Source organism: Xenopus tropicalis, chromosome 3 (assembly GCF_000004195.4).
Source record: "Xenopus tropicalis strain Nigerian chromosome 3, UCB_Xtro_10.0, whole genome shotgun sequence".
Taxonomy (NCBI): domain Eukaryota; kingdom Metazoa; phylum Chordata; class Amphibia; order Anura; family Pipidae; genus Xenopus; species Xenopus tropicalis.
Genome location: NC_030679.2, coordinates 91,402,625 through 91,415,854, shown reverse-complemented (window position 1 = coordinate 91,415,854; position 13,230 = coordinate 91,402,625). Strand labels below are relative to the sequence as shown.

Sequence of the window (13,230 nt, the reverse complement as noted above, 5' to 3'; positions counted from 1 at the left end):
CCTTCGATTTCTAAAGCATTGCATTTGTATATCATTGTACTGAAAATCTGATTATTCACTTGGCATAAATCTCAATTCTGTACATTTTATAATCTGATGGTTGTGATAAAGTAGCAAATATATCATGTGATGCCTGGTTATCAGCATTATGGCTTCTGACTGGCACGCAGGCATATTTAGTAAATATGGGATTTTTAGGTTCCTATGTATCTATAGGGGAATGTGAGAGTTTTCCTTTGACATATTTCCCTCAAAAATCCTATAGAAATTGAGAAATGTTACATGTAATGAAACTGCAAAGTAAGGAACTGCCTGGTTGGCCCCACAAAGGAATTGGTGTCCCTCCGTGAGGCAGTTAGGCTTTCAGCTGGCAGGTTACATTCAGACAAGACTGTTTAACCTGGTGGCCTGATACTGCTATGTAAGAGGATGCAGCATACCTGCCTGATATATAGCTCTAAACGGGCTTATTGTTATGCCATGAACGAATTGATTTCTATGGAAAATGTTGTGGCAGAGGCAGGCATTGTATCTCCAGTTGGGCAGCCGTTCCTAAATAAGTAAAAAATAAGAAATTAAAATCCATTTGGAGTTGCTGGTAAGTGGCACTAAAGGTCCAGTACTGAGTCAGGGCTCCTGTACCTTTCCTTATGCTCAAAAGTCCATTGCAATTAAAGCTCCACAGTGGTATCTTCCATTATATCTGTCCTTTCCCTTTTGTACTGGGGGATGTGCTGCTGGATCCTGGGGTACACTTTCACTTCTGGGGCCACTCCTAATACTACAAAGCCACCATATAGTTTGGTACCCAGAAGGCTGGTGCCCCACATCTCTTGGATAGAACTGCTGTCCTGGGTAGTGATACAAATGAACTGGGCAAAGCTCCTTTAAAACACTATACTATTATTTTATTTAGTTTAATACTATTTGTATTTGCCTATTATGAATGTATATTTAACAACCACTCCATGTGTTACTCTGCAGTTGTCACATAGAAGCCTCCATTCTTTGCTGCTTGCTTTGCCACAAACAAGCTGACTATGCTTGATGGGAGTTGTAGTTGCCTGAGCTGCAATAGCATAAGATGCAGAAAGAACCAGTGAATTAGTTGATTCCCCCCCCCAGTGATGCCAGTTGTGCTGGCTGTGTGACAGGTGCCTGACCGCCATTTGTTCCTGCAGCTGTCACTGTTTAGCTACAGAACCACGGGCCACTCAGACAGCCCACTGATGCTGCAAACTGAGCTGTATGTATCTTTGTATTTATATAGTGCTACTTATGTACGCAGCACTGTACAGCAAAATATATAAGGATCTTCCTTTGTTAAGGCTGAAGGAATTAAAAGCTGTTAGGCCAAATGCAGTTGCCCAACTTCCCAGTAAATGACAACAGTGCTTAATAGCATTAAACAAGTGGCTTTCTTAATGCCAAGTGTTGTGGTTCTGAGCATCTGATAATTGTGTCTATAAATAACTAGCCCAGCAGCTGCTGTCTGAGCCCAGCACCCTGCCTGCCTTATATGTCCATGAGCTTCCTACAGGAGCTTCACTAGCCACACTTGCACTCTCCCCGGCCACAGGCGCTGTGCATTCCCTTCCAACTGGTAGGTCTGCTCTTCCTTCCATAGGCACATGGGCAAACTGATTGCTCGGGGCAGGGCTTGGGGCACAGGCTGCTAGGCATGATTTCTAATGAGCAGCATTGAGTGAGTGGCAAGTATACACTGGTTAGTAGATTTGTATGTAAGCTTTGCAGAGCACTGGCTGGGATTAGTATTAGGCTGGTTAGAGAGCTATGCTGTGGAAACCATTGCTTAATGCATAGATTGCTAATGGGGAATACTGTTCCCTGCTGTAAATCAGAAATGATCCTATGGTGACTGTTCTGTAAGGTTTGGGTTGTAGTCAACTTTTCTGTTATAGTGAAAACTTGCCAAATATTTATTGTACCCCATCAGTCAGAATAGCAGGTTCCCTGGCAATGCAGAAAATCTGGGGCCCCTTTATGAGCGCAAAACCAATGACCGTTTTGTCTGTGACCCTACAGCCAATATGCTACCACCGTGTCCCTATGGTCAGCTGGAGGGCTACAGCTCAGAAACCCTGTATCTATACACAATATCTAACATATTGCTTAATATCATTTCCTTCTACTTACCCCCACCTCTGCCTCTCCCTTTAATGCCAGCCCTGGCATGGTGGCATGGATGCAGGTCAGAAAGGATTGTGAGACTGAATGTTTAGTAATATGAAATCAGCGTTTAGCAAAATATGTCACAAGCCGTGCCTGTCAGCAGATTCACTCTGAACTGTTTTATTCCATGTATTATAGTATCACTTACTGTGAGAATCCTAGATTGGCTCCTGTTACGGGCACATAATGCATTGGCTGCTTGATTTCTACTTTCTGCCTTTGTCTTTCTATCAGAGAGAATTGCCCTGGGGAGTGAGAGTAAGGGGGAATTTTACCCTTGGGCGCAAAAACTTGTCCCATTCATGCCACCATGTATCTGCTACTGATACCAATCATGTACCAACCCACCCTGCCCAGAGACCTCCTCAATGACTGCAAGAGCCCAGTGGGAGCAAGTGGCTGTCACTGCTTGTCTGGCTCATGGATTATTTAAAGGGTGGAAATCTGCAAAGAAGATGGCGTTCAAATCCCACAATCCATTGCTTCACAATGGCAGAAATCTTGGAGGTGTTGGGTCACACTGTGAGCCTATGGGGTTGGGGAACTGACCCTGCAGCACAGATTGTTGTGATTGCCTGATTGCAGTTTGAAAGGAATGTCTGTGTTACATGTTTATGTAAAAAAAAAAGGGGGTGGGTATATTTGCCCTTTAATCCAGTGCACTTGCTTGAACTGGGGCTTCTGGTCATAGCTGGAAAGCGACAGAATACCAGAATATTGTAAGAATGTCATAAATATCTTGTAGCCCTTGGGAATTGGCTTTGCAGCACTGAGGATCTTGCCCTACAGCAATGTGGTAAATATTTCTGCAGCACTTTGGTTGGTTATGGAGCCCAGGACACTAAGCAAACTTCTCGTAGTCTCTGAACCCCATTTGTCTATCCAGATTGTATATATTTCTGCCATTTTGGTTTCAGGAGAAAATATTTTGTAGTCACTGGTTAAGTTTCTTGTTACAATTGATCCCCCCCCCTCCCCCATACCAGCCCCTTTTTTTTTTAAAAGCAAAAAGAAAATATTTTAATTCTAATAATTTATTAGTTGCTTCTCCCCATCCCAGTGTTCAGGATTCTGCCCAGCCATGGTTGTGTTGCACAGAGTGGCCCAGTAATGCCCTGTATTGGACTCCATGGTCCTGCTCAGTGTGTCAGCAGAACCTGTTTACATTCCACATAGACCATAAAGCACTGGGCTGTATCTGGCAATCCTTAAATGCTCCGTATAGGGAATAAAGCACAGACATATAATGAACACATATTGTTTCACAAACCAGTTTCTAGGTCTATGGGTAACTTGCAGAATTTTTTTTTTAATGCAAAGTTGTTTTTCCTGACCCCCCATTATCCAACATGCGAGTATTTGAGCTTTTTATTAAGAAGACTGCGCTTTGTGTTCTTTCCAGTGTAGAACTGCAGAGAGGCCACAGGGGAGCCTATGGGTATCCTGGTGTGAGCAGAGTGGAGCCATGCACATCACCGAGCTGAACCGCGAGTGCCTCCTGCACCTCTTCTCCTTCCTGGACAAAACCAGCCGGAGATGTCTGTCCCAGACCTGCCATAGCCTTATGGACGTCTACCAGGATCCAGTTTTGTGGCCAATTTTGAATTTCAGTTGCCCTGGGGAGCTAAACAAGAAGAATTTTATCCTGGGGACAGCTTTGAGATCCTTGTCTATTTGCTGGTATTCCAGTCGGGTGAAAATCTGTAACATTGAGGACTGGTGGAAAACTCCGCTGCAGAAATCAATGTGCAGCCAGCATCAGAACATTGTGAGTGACTTCCTGCTGACAGTCAGTGAAAGGTGAGTGCCAGTCTTTACAGGGTACAGCCAGGGGAATATCACTCATATGTGAAAGGAGTTTTTTAAGTCATATTAGTCACATCCTTATCCATATGGCTTCTCCTCCCCTGTGGGAAACACTGCGACCCCCCCCCCCCCAGTACATAATAATTACACACCTTAGGGACCCCTAACAACTATTTCAAATTAACAAACCCGTCAGGTTCAACTCCAAAAGGCAGCATAGGGAGAGTATGGCACACAGGCAGCATAGGGCAGACAGAGCATGGGACACACAGGCAACATAGGGAGAGTATGGCACACAGGCAGCATAGGGCAGGCAAGGTATGGCACACACAGGCAGCATAGGGCAGGCAGAGTATGGCACACACAGGCAGCATAGGGCAGGGAGAGTATGACACACACAGGGAGAGTATGGCACACACAGACAGCGTAGGGCAGGCAGAGTATAGCACATAAAGGCAGCATATGGCAGGGAGAGTATGGCAGGCAGCATAGGTCAGGCAGAGTATGGCACACACAGGCAGCATAGGGCAGGCAGAGTATGGCACACACAGGCAGAGTATGGCACACACAGGCAGGGTAGGGCAGGTAGAGTATGGTACACACAGGCAGCATAGGGCAGGCAGAGTATGGAACACACAGGCAGTATAGGGCAGGCAGAGTCTGGCACACACAGGCAGGATAGGGCAGGTAGAGTCTGGCACACACAGGCAGGATAGGGCAGGTAGAGTATGGCACACACACATGCAGCACAGGGCAACCAGAGTATGGCACACACACATGCAGCACAGGGCAAGCAGAGTATGGCACACACAGGCAGAGTATGGCACACACAGGCAGGGTAGGGCAGGTAGAGTATGGTACACACAGGCAGCATAGGGCAGGCAGAGTATGGAACACACAGGCAGTATAGGGCAGGCAGAGTCTGGCACACACAGGCAGGATAGGGCAGGTAGAGTATGGCACACACAGGCAGGATAGGGCAGGTAGAGTATGGCACACACACATGCAGCACAGGGCAACCAGAGTATGGCACACACACATGCAGCACAGGGCAAGCAGAGTATGGCACACACAGGCAGCATAGGGCAGGGGAAGAAGAGTAGGGAAGGAGACAGGGAAGCCTATCAAGATTACACATGTAACTGGTCATGACCATTCCAAGATGACACAATGCTGTCTGACACAATGCTGGTGCTAAATTGTAAAAAATACTGAGCATTAAAGCCTGAATCTGAGGTGTGAACCATGCAGGGGTCCAGTTAATCTCAGTACTGATACCATTTACCAAAGCTTGCACAAAGGTAAGCCATTAAAACAGCCAAACAGGTGGGGGGCCACACAGAAGGTGGGGGGCCACACAGAGGGTGGGGGGGGGGGGGGGCATGGGCTGCCAGTTGGACAGCACTGCTCTAAGTAATTGCTGATAGGTGCAGGACAAAAATTCATAACAACCAGGTACCTGTAGTTGGCAAAAAAGACACCCAGGGTTTTGCTAAGTAAGTCTATCTATAAAATGCAGAAGAAGAACTGTTCTGGCAAAAACACATACAGAGGTGCAGGGATAGGGATAAGATAATGGATGTTTTCAACATATAATATAATTATTCTGAAACGTTGCTACCAACTGGCTTTTTTGGAATGATTTTCCAGAGATTTTGACCTTTTTTCCCCTCATATTTATTTTTAGTGACTGCAGCCAGCCACAGTGACCAGCAGGTGGTGCTGTTGTAACAAATTTATTATATTTGCATTAAAAAACTGTAAATTGGTAAGAGGAGCACACTGAGCAATTTGAAAGGGATTCTGTCATGATTTGCATTGTATACTTCTATATACTTCTAAATTACACTGTGCACATTATTTTCATAGCAAATAATTCACTCTACCATTTAACACTGCGTTCTTGAACCAACAAATGTATTTTTTGTAGCTATAATATTGGTGTGTAGGCGCCATCTCAGTGCATTGTGCCTGAGTCTGAGCTTTCAGAAGGAGCCAGCGCTACACATTAGAACTGCTTTCAGGTAACCTATTGTTTCTCCTACTCCCATGTAACTGGAGGAGTCCCAAGCCGGACTTGGATTTCTTACTATTGAGTGCTATTCTGTTATCTACGAGGAGCTGCTATCTTGCTCCCTTCCCATTGTTCTGCTGAACAATAGCAGTTGACTGAAGTTTATTAGAGCACAAGTCACATGGTTGTAGCACCCTGGGAAATTAAAATGGCTAGCCTTGTGTGACATTTCAAAACCAAATATAAAAAAAAAAAGTTTGTGTTTTTGAAAAACAGCTTTCAATGCAGGATTCTGCTGGAGAATTAACTGATGTGTGTTGAAAAAAAAACATGTTTTCTCATGACAGTATTTATTTAATATAAATTTGTTTTGAGGGAATCTTAGAACTGGCTTAGCAGGTATAGGTAACTTATGTCATGTCCAAGGAGGTGCTGCTAGGGTGCCAGGCCTGCCTTACGGTGTATAGGATACAAGGTGACTTCCCATATTGATTCATGATGCAGAGTTTTAGCTTTAATGTACCTTCCAGTAGATCCATCCCAGGTGTATCAGTGGCAGCGTCGTGCCTCACATTCCATGGACATATACATCTTTAAAGGGGGTGTTTACCTTAAAATTAACAGTGCAATGTAGAGCTTGATATTCTAAAAACAATTTGCAATTGTTCTTCACTTTCTGTGGTTTCCGAATTATTTATCTTTTTTGTTTAGCAGCTCTCCAGTTTGGAATTTCAGCTTTTGAACCCTAGCACCAGGCAGTGGTTTGAATGGGAAACTGGAATATAAATAAAGAGTGGCTGGATATAAAGATAAGGAATAAAAAGTAATAATAATAGTAAAAATGTAGCCTCACAGAGAAGTAGTCAGAAGAAAAAGGCAAAGAAATAGAAAATAAAGACCAACAGAAAAGTTACTAAGAATCTGCCATTCTATAACATACTAAAATTGACTTGAAGGTGAACCACCCCTTTAAACAATGTACATTGCAGTTGCAGGTTATTTCTACTGTTTTGCGAAATCAGCACTAATTCATATAGAAATGAAAGCTTAATAAATTGATAAATACACAGTATAGTAGAACATATACAGTCATATGAAAAAAATCTGGGAACCCCACAGTCAGCTTCAAATCATCCCATAGATTTTCCATGATATTCAAGTCGGGGGACTGTGACGGCCATTCCAGAATATTGTACTTCTCTCTCTGCATAAATGCCTTTGTAGATTTCCAACTATGTTTAGGGTCATTGTCTTGTTGGAATATCCAACCCCTGCGAAACTTCAACTTTGTGACTGATGCTTGAACATTATCCTGAAGAATTTGTTGATATTGGGTAGAATTCATTCAACCCTCGACTTAAACAAGGGCCCCAGTCCCTGAACTAGCTACTCAGCCCCACAGCATGATGGAACCTCCACCAAATTTGACAGTAGGTAGCAGGTGTTTTCCTTGGAATGTGGTGTTCTTCTTCCGCCATGAAAAGCACTTTTTGTTATGACCAAATAACTCAATTTTTGTCTCCTCAGTCCAAAGCACTTTGTTCCAAAATGACTTTGGCTTGTCTAAATGAGCTTTTGCATACAACAAGTGACTCTGTTTGTGGCGTGAGTGCAGAAAGGGCTTCTTTCTCATCACCCTGCCATATAGATGTTCTTTGTGCAAATTGTGCTGAATTGTAGAACGATGTACAGAAACACCATCTGCAGCAATATGTTCTTGCAGGTCTTTGGATGTGATCTTTGGGAGAAACATACTCTGTGTTTTGTGAATGTTACACATTCCTTTCATTTAGCACATTTACAGGGTCCATTTGAGCACTAACCACACATTTTGGCTTCTCTCTATTTTAGGTGCCTAAATCTGCAATCCCTGACACTGTATGGCTGTGCCCATGTACATGACGACATTATCATTGAGATACTAACCTGCTGTTCCAACCTTCGCAGTCTGAAGTTAGAGAATTGCTCTGGGGTGACAGACAAGATGCTGATGGTGATACCTGTGGTTGCATGCAATCTGAAGACTCTCCATGTCAATTTCTGCCGGAATATAACCCACAAGGGCCTTTATTTTTTGCAGCAGTTTTGCCCGGGGCTGATGCTGCAGGCAGACAGAAGTGCAGGTATGGTCGCCGACAGGATTCCTGAGGACAGGATTTTGTTTCAGAAGACAGTCAGGAAGCTGGTACTCAGTTGAGACAGCGTAATGTCCCTCTTGGGAACAGGTTGGCAAACAGTGCATAGTGGGAGCCTGCTAGTAAGTGTGGCACAGTAACCTTGTAATAACCTTACTTATAGAAGTGTGATAAGCAACCAGACTTTTTGCTGGAGACCTAGGAAACGGGAGGTCAACAATTGTGCATTTATCAAGGCTGTTACTTAATTACTAGAACATTGGCATTGTTCTAGGAACGGTACCAGTGTAGTTCCACACCATCTATGCCATGCCATCTATGGGGGCGTTGAACTAAGACACTGACGGACTTAAGATATTGTTTACACAAGGGACTCCAGCCTATCAGATTATATTACTGTCCTCAATGATTTCTTGGGTAAAGAAGAAGGGCTAAATCAATGGAAGGGAAGTTAATGTCCTCTCTTGCACTGTTTATTTTAAGGGTAATTGCACTGAGTGATTTCTAGCATTTTTCCTCTGTGGGAGGACAAGAATCCAGATATCCCTTCCCATTACAAGTGCAGTGCTGCTATGTGTCAGGTCCTGACAAGTGCTGATCTGTCAGTCCTGGATTTAGAGCAATACAATCTGGCCACTACACACCAAATATTTCATTTTGTTTATATCCTTCTGTACATCTAAAATCCAAGTCTTCAGCAGTTTTTTTTGTTGCAAGTGCTTGGGCAGCCATACCACTGCAGCACTACACTGTAGTATGATATTGATTATTCATACTAGTTAACTCCTACCCAACCCATTATTTTGCACAAACTGTCTGCTTTGCAGCTAAACCGTAGTGGAAAAATAAAAATTATTTCCACACTGCTGTGCTGCAGCCACTGGGTTGTATAATGGAACTTGTAGTTCAGCAACATCAGAGCACCAATACTTTAGCCTTCTCCAGCATGAGATTCCACAATTATTTTTGTGGCTGGCTAAATGTTTCTCCCAGGGTTGCTCTGAGCCATTGATGGGCAAGGCACCGATGTGCCAGATGTATGAAGTTATTTCTGTACAGTGTGTATATGTCCCACTGGTATGCTGCTGCTGTGCATAATAAACTCCAAATACAGCCACAATGTAATACATGCTATGTGGCCAATCGTTCTTCCAGTGGAATGGAATCCTATGTTTATCCAAGCAATTCCCATACTGCAACTAGGGTTGCCACCTGGCTGGTATTCTCCTGGCCTGACTACTACAAATGATGTTTGATGCAAATGTTATTATTAGGGAGGAACGTTAAGTATAGGAAAGCCGGTATATTTCCCAAAATAGCAACCCCAACTACAGGCTTCCAGCTGTGCTTATTTTATTATATTTGTCCAAATTTTGTATGAGATTTTCTACTTATAAAATTTTTTAAATCTGTGATTGTGTGTTTCTCATGCACCAACCTCCTGCCATTAGGAGACCTGATGTGCCGCAGTTTTGTAGGAAGGAACTGTAACCCACATGTTATCACTGGCCTGACACTTCCATGCTGAGAATTAAATGCTGAAGCTAATATAATATTTAACATTTTTTATGTGGCAATGGATATTTTAGATGAGAGAGCCTTCTGGGCCATTGCTAACTGTAGGGTGATAGCCACAGGTTTATATTCAAGATTTTCTCATTTTTTAAGAGAAGTCAGAAGTACTGACTGCTCCGGGCCTCAAACCAGAGGAGATTCTTGAGCAGCGCAAGTGGATTTATTCACCCTAAAAAATTGTTCAGCGTAAGGGCACAAAGCACAGTGAAACATGCAGGAGAGTATGGGTAGCCAATTGCAAATGATTAAGGAACTGGTAGTCAGTGGACACTAAGGGGTCAATGTGGCTCAAGGTTCTCCTGACTTTTAAAAGGGTAACTTGACTGTCAAGGTTCTGGGCCTGGTGCCTTTACAGGTGACTGAATGTCCAAGTTATTTCTCAGGGTAACTGGCACTGGTTATAGCATTCATGGTGAAATAAATAAATGGCGAAAAACTTTAAACATAAATCACATTCTCTTTCAGCTTCAATTTATTCATCTTCTGCATTGCTTATCCTGCACAGGCAATTTCCAAATTAAAAGAAAATAAATAGGAATATTTATGTAAAACGTTCCTCTTGGGATTAACAATAAGTGCACCAATGTACAATGTTTCAAGTATGCAGCAATGCTGGGTGTGTATGAACCCACCAAGCCTCCCCTGACCCTGCCCAAGCACCTCCTGATAAACAGCTTGGGCGCGGGTGAGATGAGCACACAGCCTTTTATTTTACATTCACAGGTGAAAACAAAATAAAACATTTCTTGAGTTGATAAAAGGAACTAATTTTTCATGGTTGTAAAATGCCTGAAATTGTCCAAACCCGATTAAAGCCAGAAAGCTGGCGTGTAGCTTAAAGAAATTGATTCAGTAGTCTGTGTCAGATCCTTCAGCATTGTCCACATTGCGGGACAACATGTAATTGTCCATATCGATGGAACGGCAGTTGTTGATTGCATAGCGCAGACGTTCAGCCATCACTGGCTGGCTGGAATATGGAGGGAGGCGCAGTTGGAAAAAACAGGTCTGTGAGGTAGGCAGACTATCGTGAGGCTGGGGAACAATGCAGAAAAAGAGTAAGTTGGAGAACAAGTCGGCTCCTTAAAGAATAGCAAGAGATTTGCATCAACCAATTAAACAACAAAAGCTCTATTTGTACTACAACAATTTGTGAGGTGCCCCCAGTGAACCCAGGTTCTAACCTTTCTCTGCACACTGGTTCTTTACTTCTGTATAAATCTGCATGGATGGGGAGCATCCTCTCTCCAAGCAGTGCCACGGCACCATGGCAGCCCCGCTAGTGTTCTGACTGCCTACAGGGCCATGTCACGTAGGTGGTGTTTTTCTGCTGGTAAATTCACACCAATTCACTCCCTTCTGCCCCCAACATTAGAATGAATGTGTTTTCACACCAAAATGTATACTGGTGTTTTTACACAGCATAATTAAGCCAAGTATGACAGTGCTAAAGCCTAATAGGCAGTGCATGCACATTAGCCCTGGCTGCCTGTTATACTGTAATGTGAATGCATAAACAGGAGGGCAGCAAGGGGATAGTCGAGGCTCAGTCCCACAAGATTTACAGAAAAGAATGGTATATACATTTACACTGCTGGGGGGGGAGCATGTTGTACAAGAGACCTGATACAGATATAATTGTACAAAAGGAAGTGCACCCCATGTAAAGGTGTGGACATACCACACATTTCAACGAAACCAAATCCTCCCTCTAATGTTTTGCTTCTGATCAGCTATACCAGATTCTTATTTTAGGTATTTGCGTTAGTAACAAATGTAGGGTTGTACTTACTTCCACATGCAAACATTATCTATCCGGTGAAACATTAAGAATTGCCATGGGATGCACTTACATTATAAAGTCTGTATCTCTCACAAACTATAGAGAGCATCTCGCTTTCTGCTACCAGTGTCAACAGACTTGCCTATATTCCTATTGGACTAAACAAAAAACACTGAATGGTTCCTGTATAGCAGCAGATTGTTCCATTTGGTCAGGGATCCCCAACCTTTTTTACTTGTGAGCCACAGTTAAATGTAAAAAAAAAAAAAAAAAAAGAAACAAAAGTTAATGGAGGTGCCAAATAAGGGCTAAGATTGGCTATTAGGCAGCCTCTATGCACACTATCAGCTTTATTTGGTAGTAAATCTTGGTTTTTATTCAACCAAAACTTGCCTCCAAGTCAGGAATTCAAAAATAATTACCTGGTTTGGGGTCACTGAGAGCAACATCCAAGGGGTTGGGGGGCAAGATGTTGCTCACGAGCCACTGGTTGGGGATTACTGCATTTGGGAGATGATGACAACCAGATACAATAGCTTCTTACCCTATCAACCTTCATAATCTGAAAGCGTTGCGAGATGTCTGCAGTGTTGGCTGGGAGACGAGACCTGCCAGAGACAAATCTCATAAACAGAACCCTCTCCTCATTGGAGAACTCCTCGAGTGTCTGCCAGAACCACTGTACCAGCTGGTGTTGTTCATCCACCTCACGGTACCGCACTACCTTTTTCAATACATCCACAGATATTTCAGGCATTCCGCAGACCATTTGCTCCAGTTGCCGGGCAGTAAGAAGGGAGAGAAGCGGGACTGGAATGATCCATGACATACCCTCTCGCACTGCTGCAACCTAAAAAGCACAAAAACCGATTGATCATGGCGAGGATCTGTGCATATGGTGTAGCAATACTGGCACCTATTCCTATACAGTGGTGTGAAAAACTATTTGCCCCCTTCCTGATTTCTTATTCTTTTGCATGTTTGTCACACAAAATGTTTCTGATCATCAAACACATTTAAACTATTAGTCAAAGATAACACAAGTAAACACAAAATGCAGTTTTTAAATGAGGGTTTTTATTATTTAGGGAGAAAAAAAATCCAAACCTACATGGCCCTGTGTGAAAAGGTAATTGCCCCCTGAACCTAATAACTGGTTGGGCCACCCTTAGCAGCAATAACTGCAATCAAGCGTTTGCGATAACTTGCAACGAGTCTTTTACAGTGCTCTGGAGGAATTTTGGCCCACTCATCTTTGCAGAATTGTTGTAATTCAGCTTTATTTGAGGGTTTTCTAGCATGAACCGCCTTTTTAAGGTCATGCCACAACATCTCAATAGGATTCAGGTCAGGACTTTGACTAGGCCACTCCAAAGTCTTCATTTTGTTTTTCTTCAGCCATTCAGAGGTGGATTTGCTGGTGTGTTTTGGGTCATTGTCCTGCTGCAGCACCCAAGATCGCTTGAGCTTGAGTTGACAAACAGATGGCTGGACATTCTCCTTCAGGATTTTTTTGGTAGACAGTAGAATTCATGGTTCCACCTATCACAGCAAGCCTTCCAGGTCCTGAAGCAGCAAAACAACCCCAGACCATCACACTACCGCCACCATATTTTACTGTTGGTATGATGTTCTTTTTCTGAAATGCTGTGGTACTTTTACGCCAGATGTAACGGGACACGCACCTTCCAAAAAGTTCAACTTTTGTCTCGTCAGTCCACAAG

General features: G+C 43.2%; 2 protein-coding genes across 9 annotated transcripts in view; one reads left to right on the top strand and one right to left on the bottom strand.

Annotated features, from left to right (window-relative positions):
• Positions 1-235: 235 nt before the first annotated feature.
• On the top strand, positions 236-9,708 carry fbxl22 (F-box and leucine-rich repeat protein 22). 2 transcript variants are annotated; one of them, XM_002934552.5, is made up of 3 exons: positions 236-1,603; positions 3,601-3,993; positions 7,865-9,708. In XM_002934552.5, exons 2-3 carry the CDS (start codon positions 3,659-3,661, stop codon positions 8,208-8,210), a joined length of 681 nt encoding a protein of 226 aa, XP_002934598.1. In that variant the 5' UTR covers positions 236-1,603; positions 3,601-3,658; the 3' UTR covers positions 8,211-9,708. The 2 variants fall into 2 exon arrangements, with proteins under 2 accessions (XP_002934598.1, XP_004916025.1); XM_004915968.4 differs by having other exon boundaries at positions 3,596-3,993.
• A 469-nt stretch (positions 9,709-10,177) lies between these two features.
• herc1 (HECT and RLD domain containing E3 ubiquitin protein ligase family member 1) overlaps positions 10,178-13,230 on the bottom strand; it is a 138,826-nt gene continuing 135,773 nt past the window's right edge. For all 7 annotated transcript variants that reach the window (XM_018092387.2, XM_018092388.2, XM_004915969.4 and 4 more), the window contains 2 exons: positions 12,051-12,356; positions 10,178-10,758 (listed from right to left, as the gene is read on the bottom strand). In XM_018092387.2, coding sequence (XP_017947876.1) covers positions 10,573-10,758; positions 12,051-12,356 — 492 coding nt within the window. In that variant the 3' untranslated portion in view covers positions 10,178-10,572. The remainder of the gene's footprint in view (positions 10,759-12,050; positions 12,357-13,230) is intronic.

Bases quoted from the DNA above. Each gene is read 5' to 3' on its own strand.
- fbxl22 (XM_002934552.5), top strand. From the start codon at position 3,659: ATGCACATCACCGAGCTGAACCGCGAGTGCCTCCTGCACCTCTTCTCC. The intron at 3,994-7,864 runs GTGAGTGCCAGT...TCTCTATTTTAG, and splicing joins CTGCTGACAGTCAGTGAAAG to GTGCCTAAATCTGCAATCCC.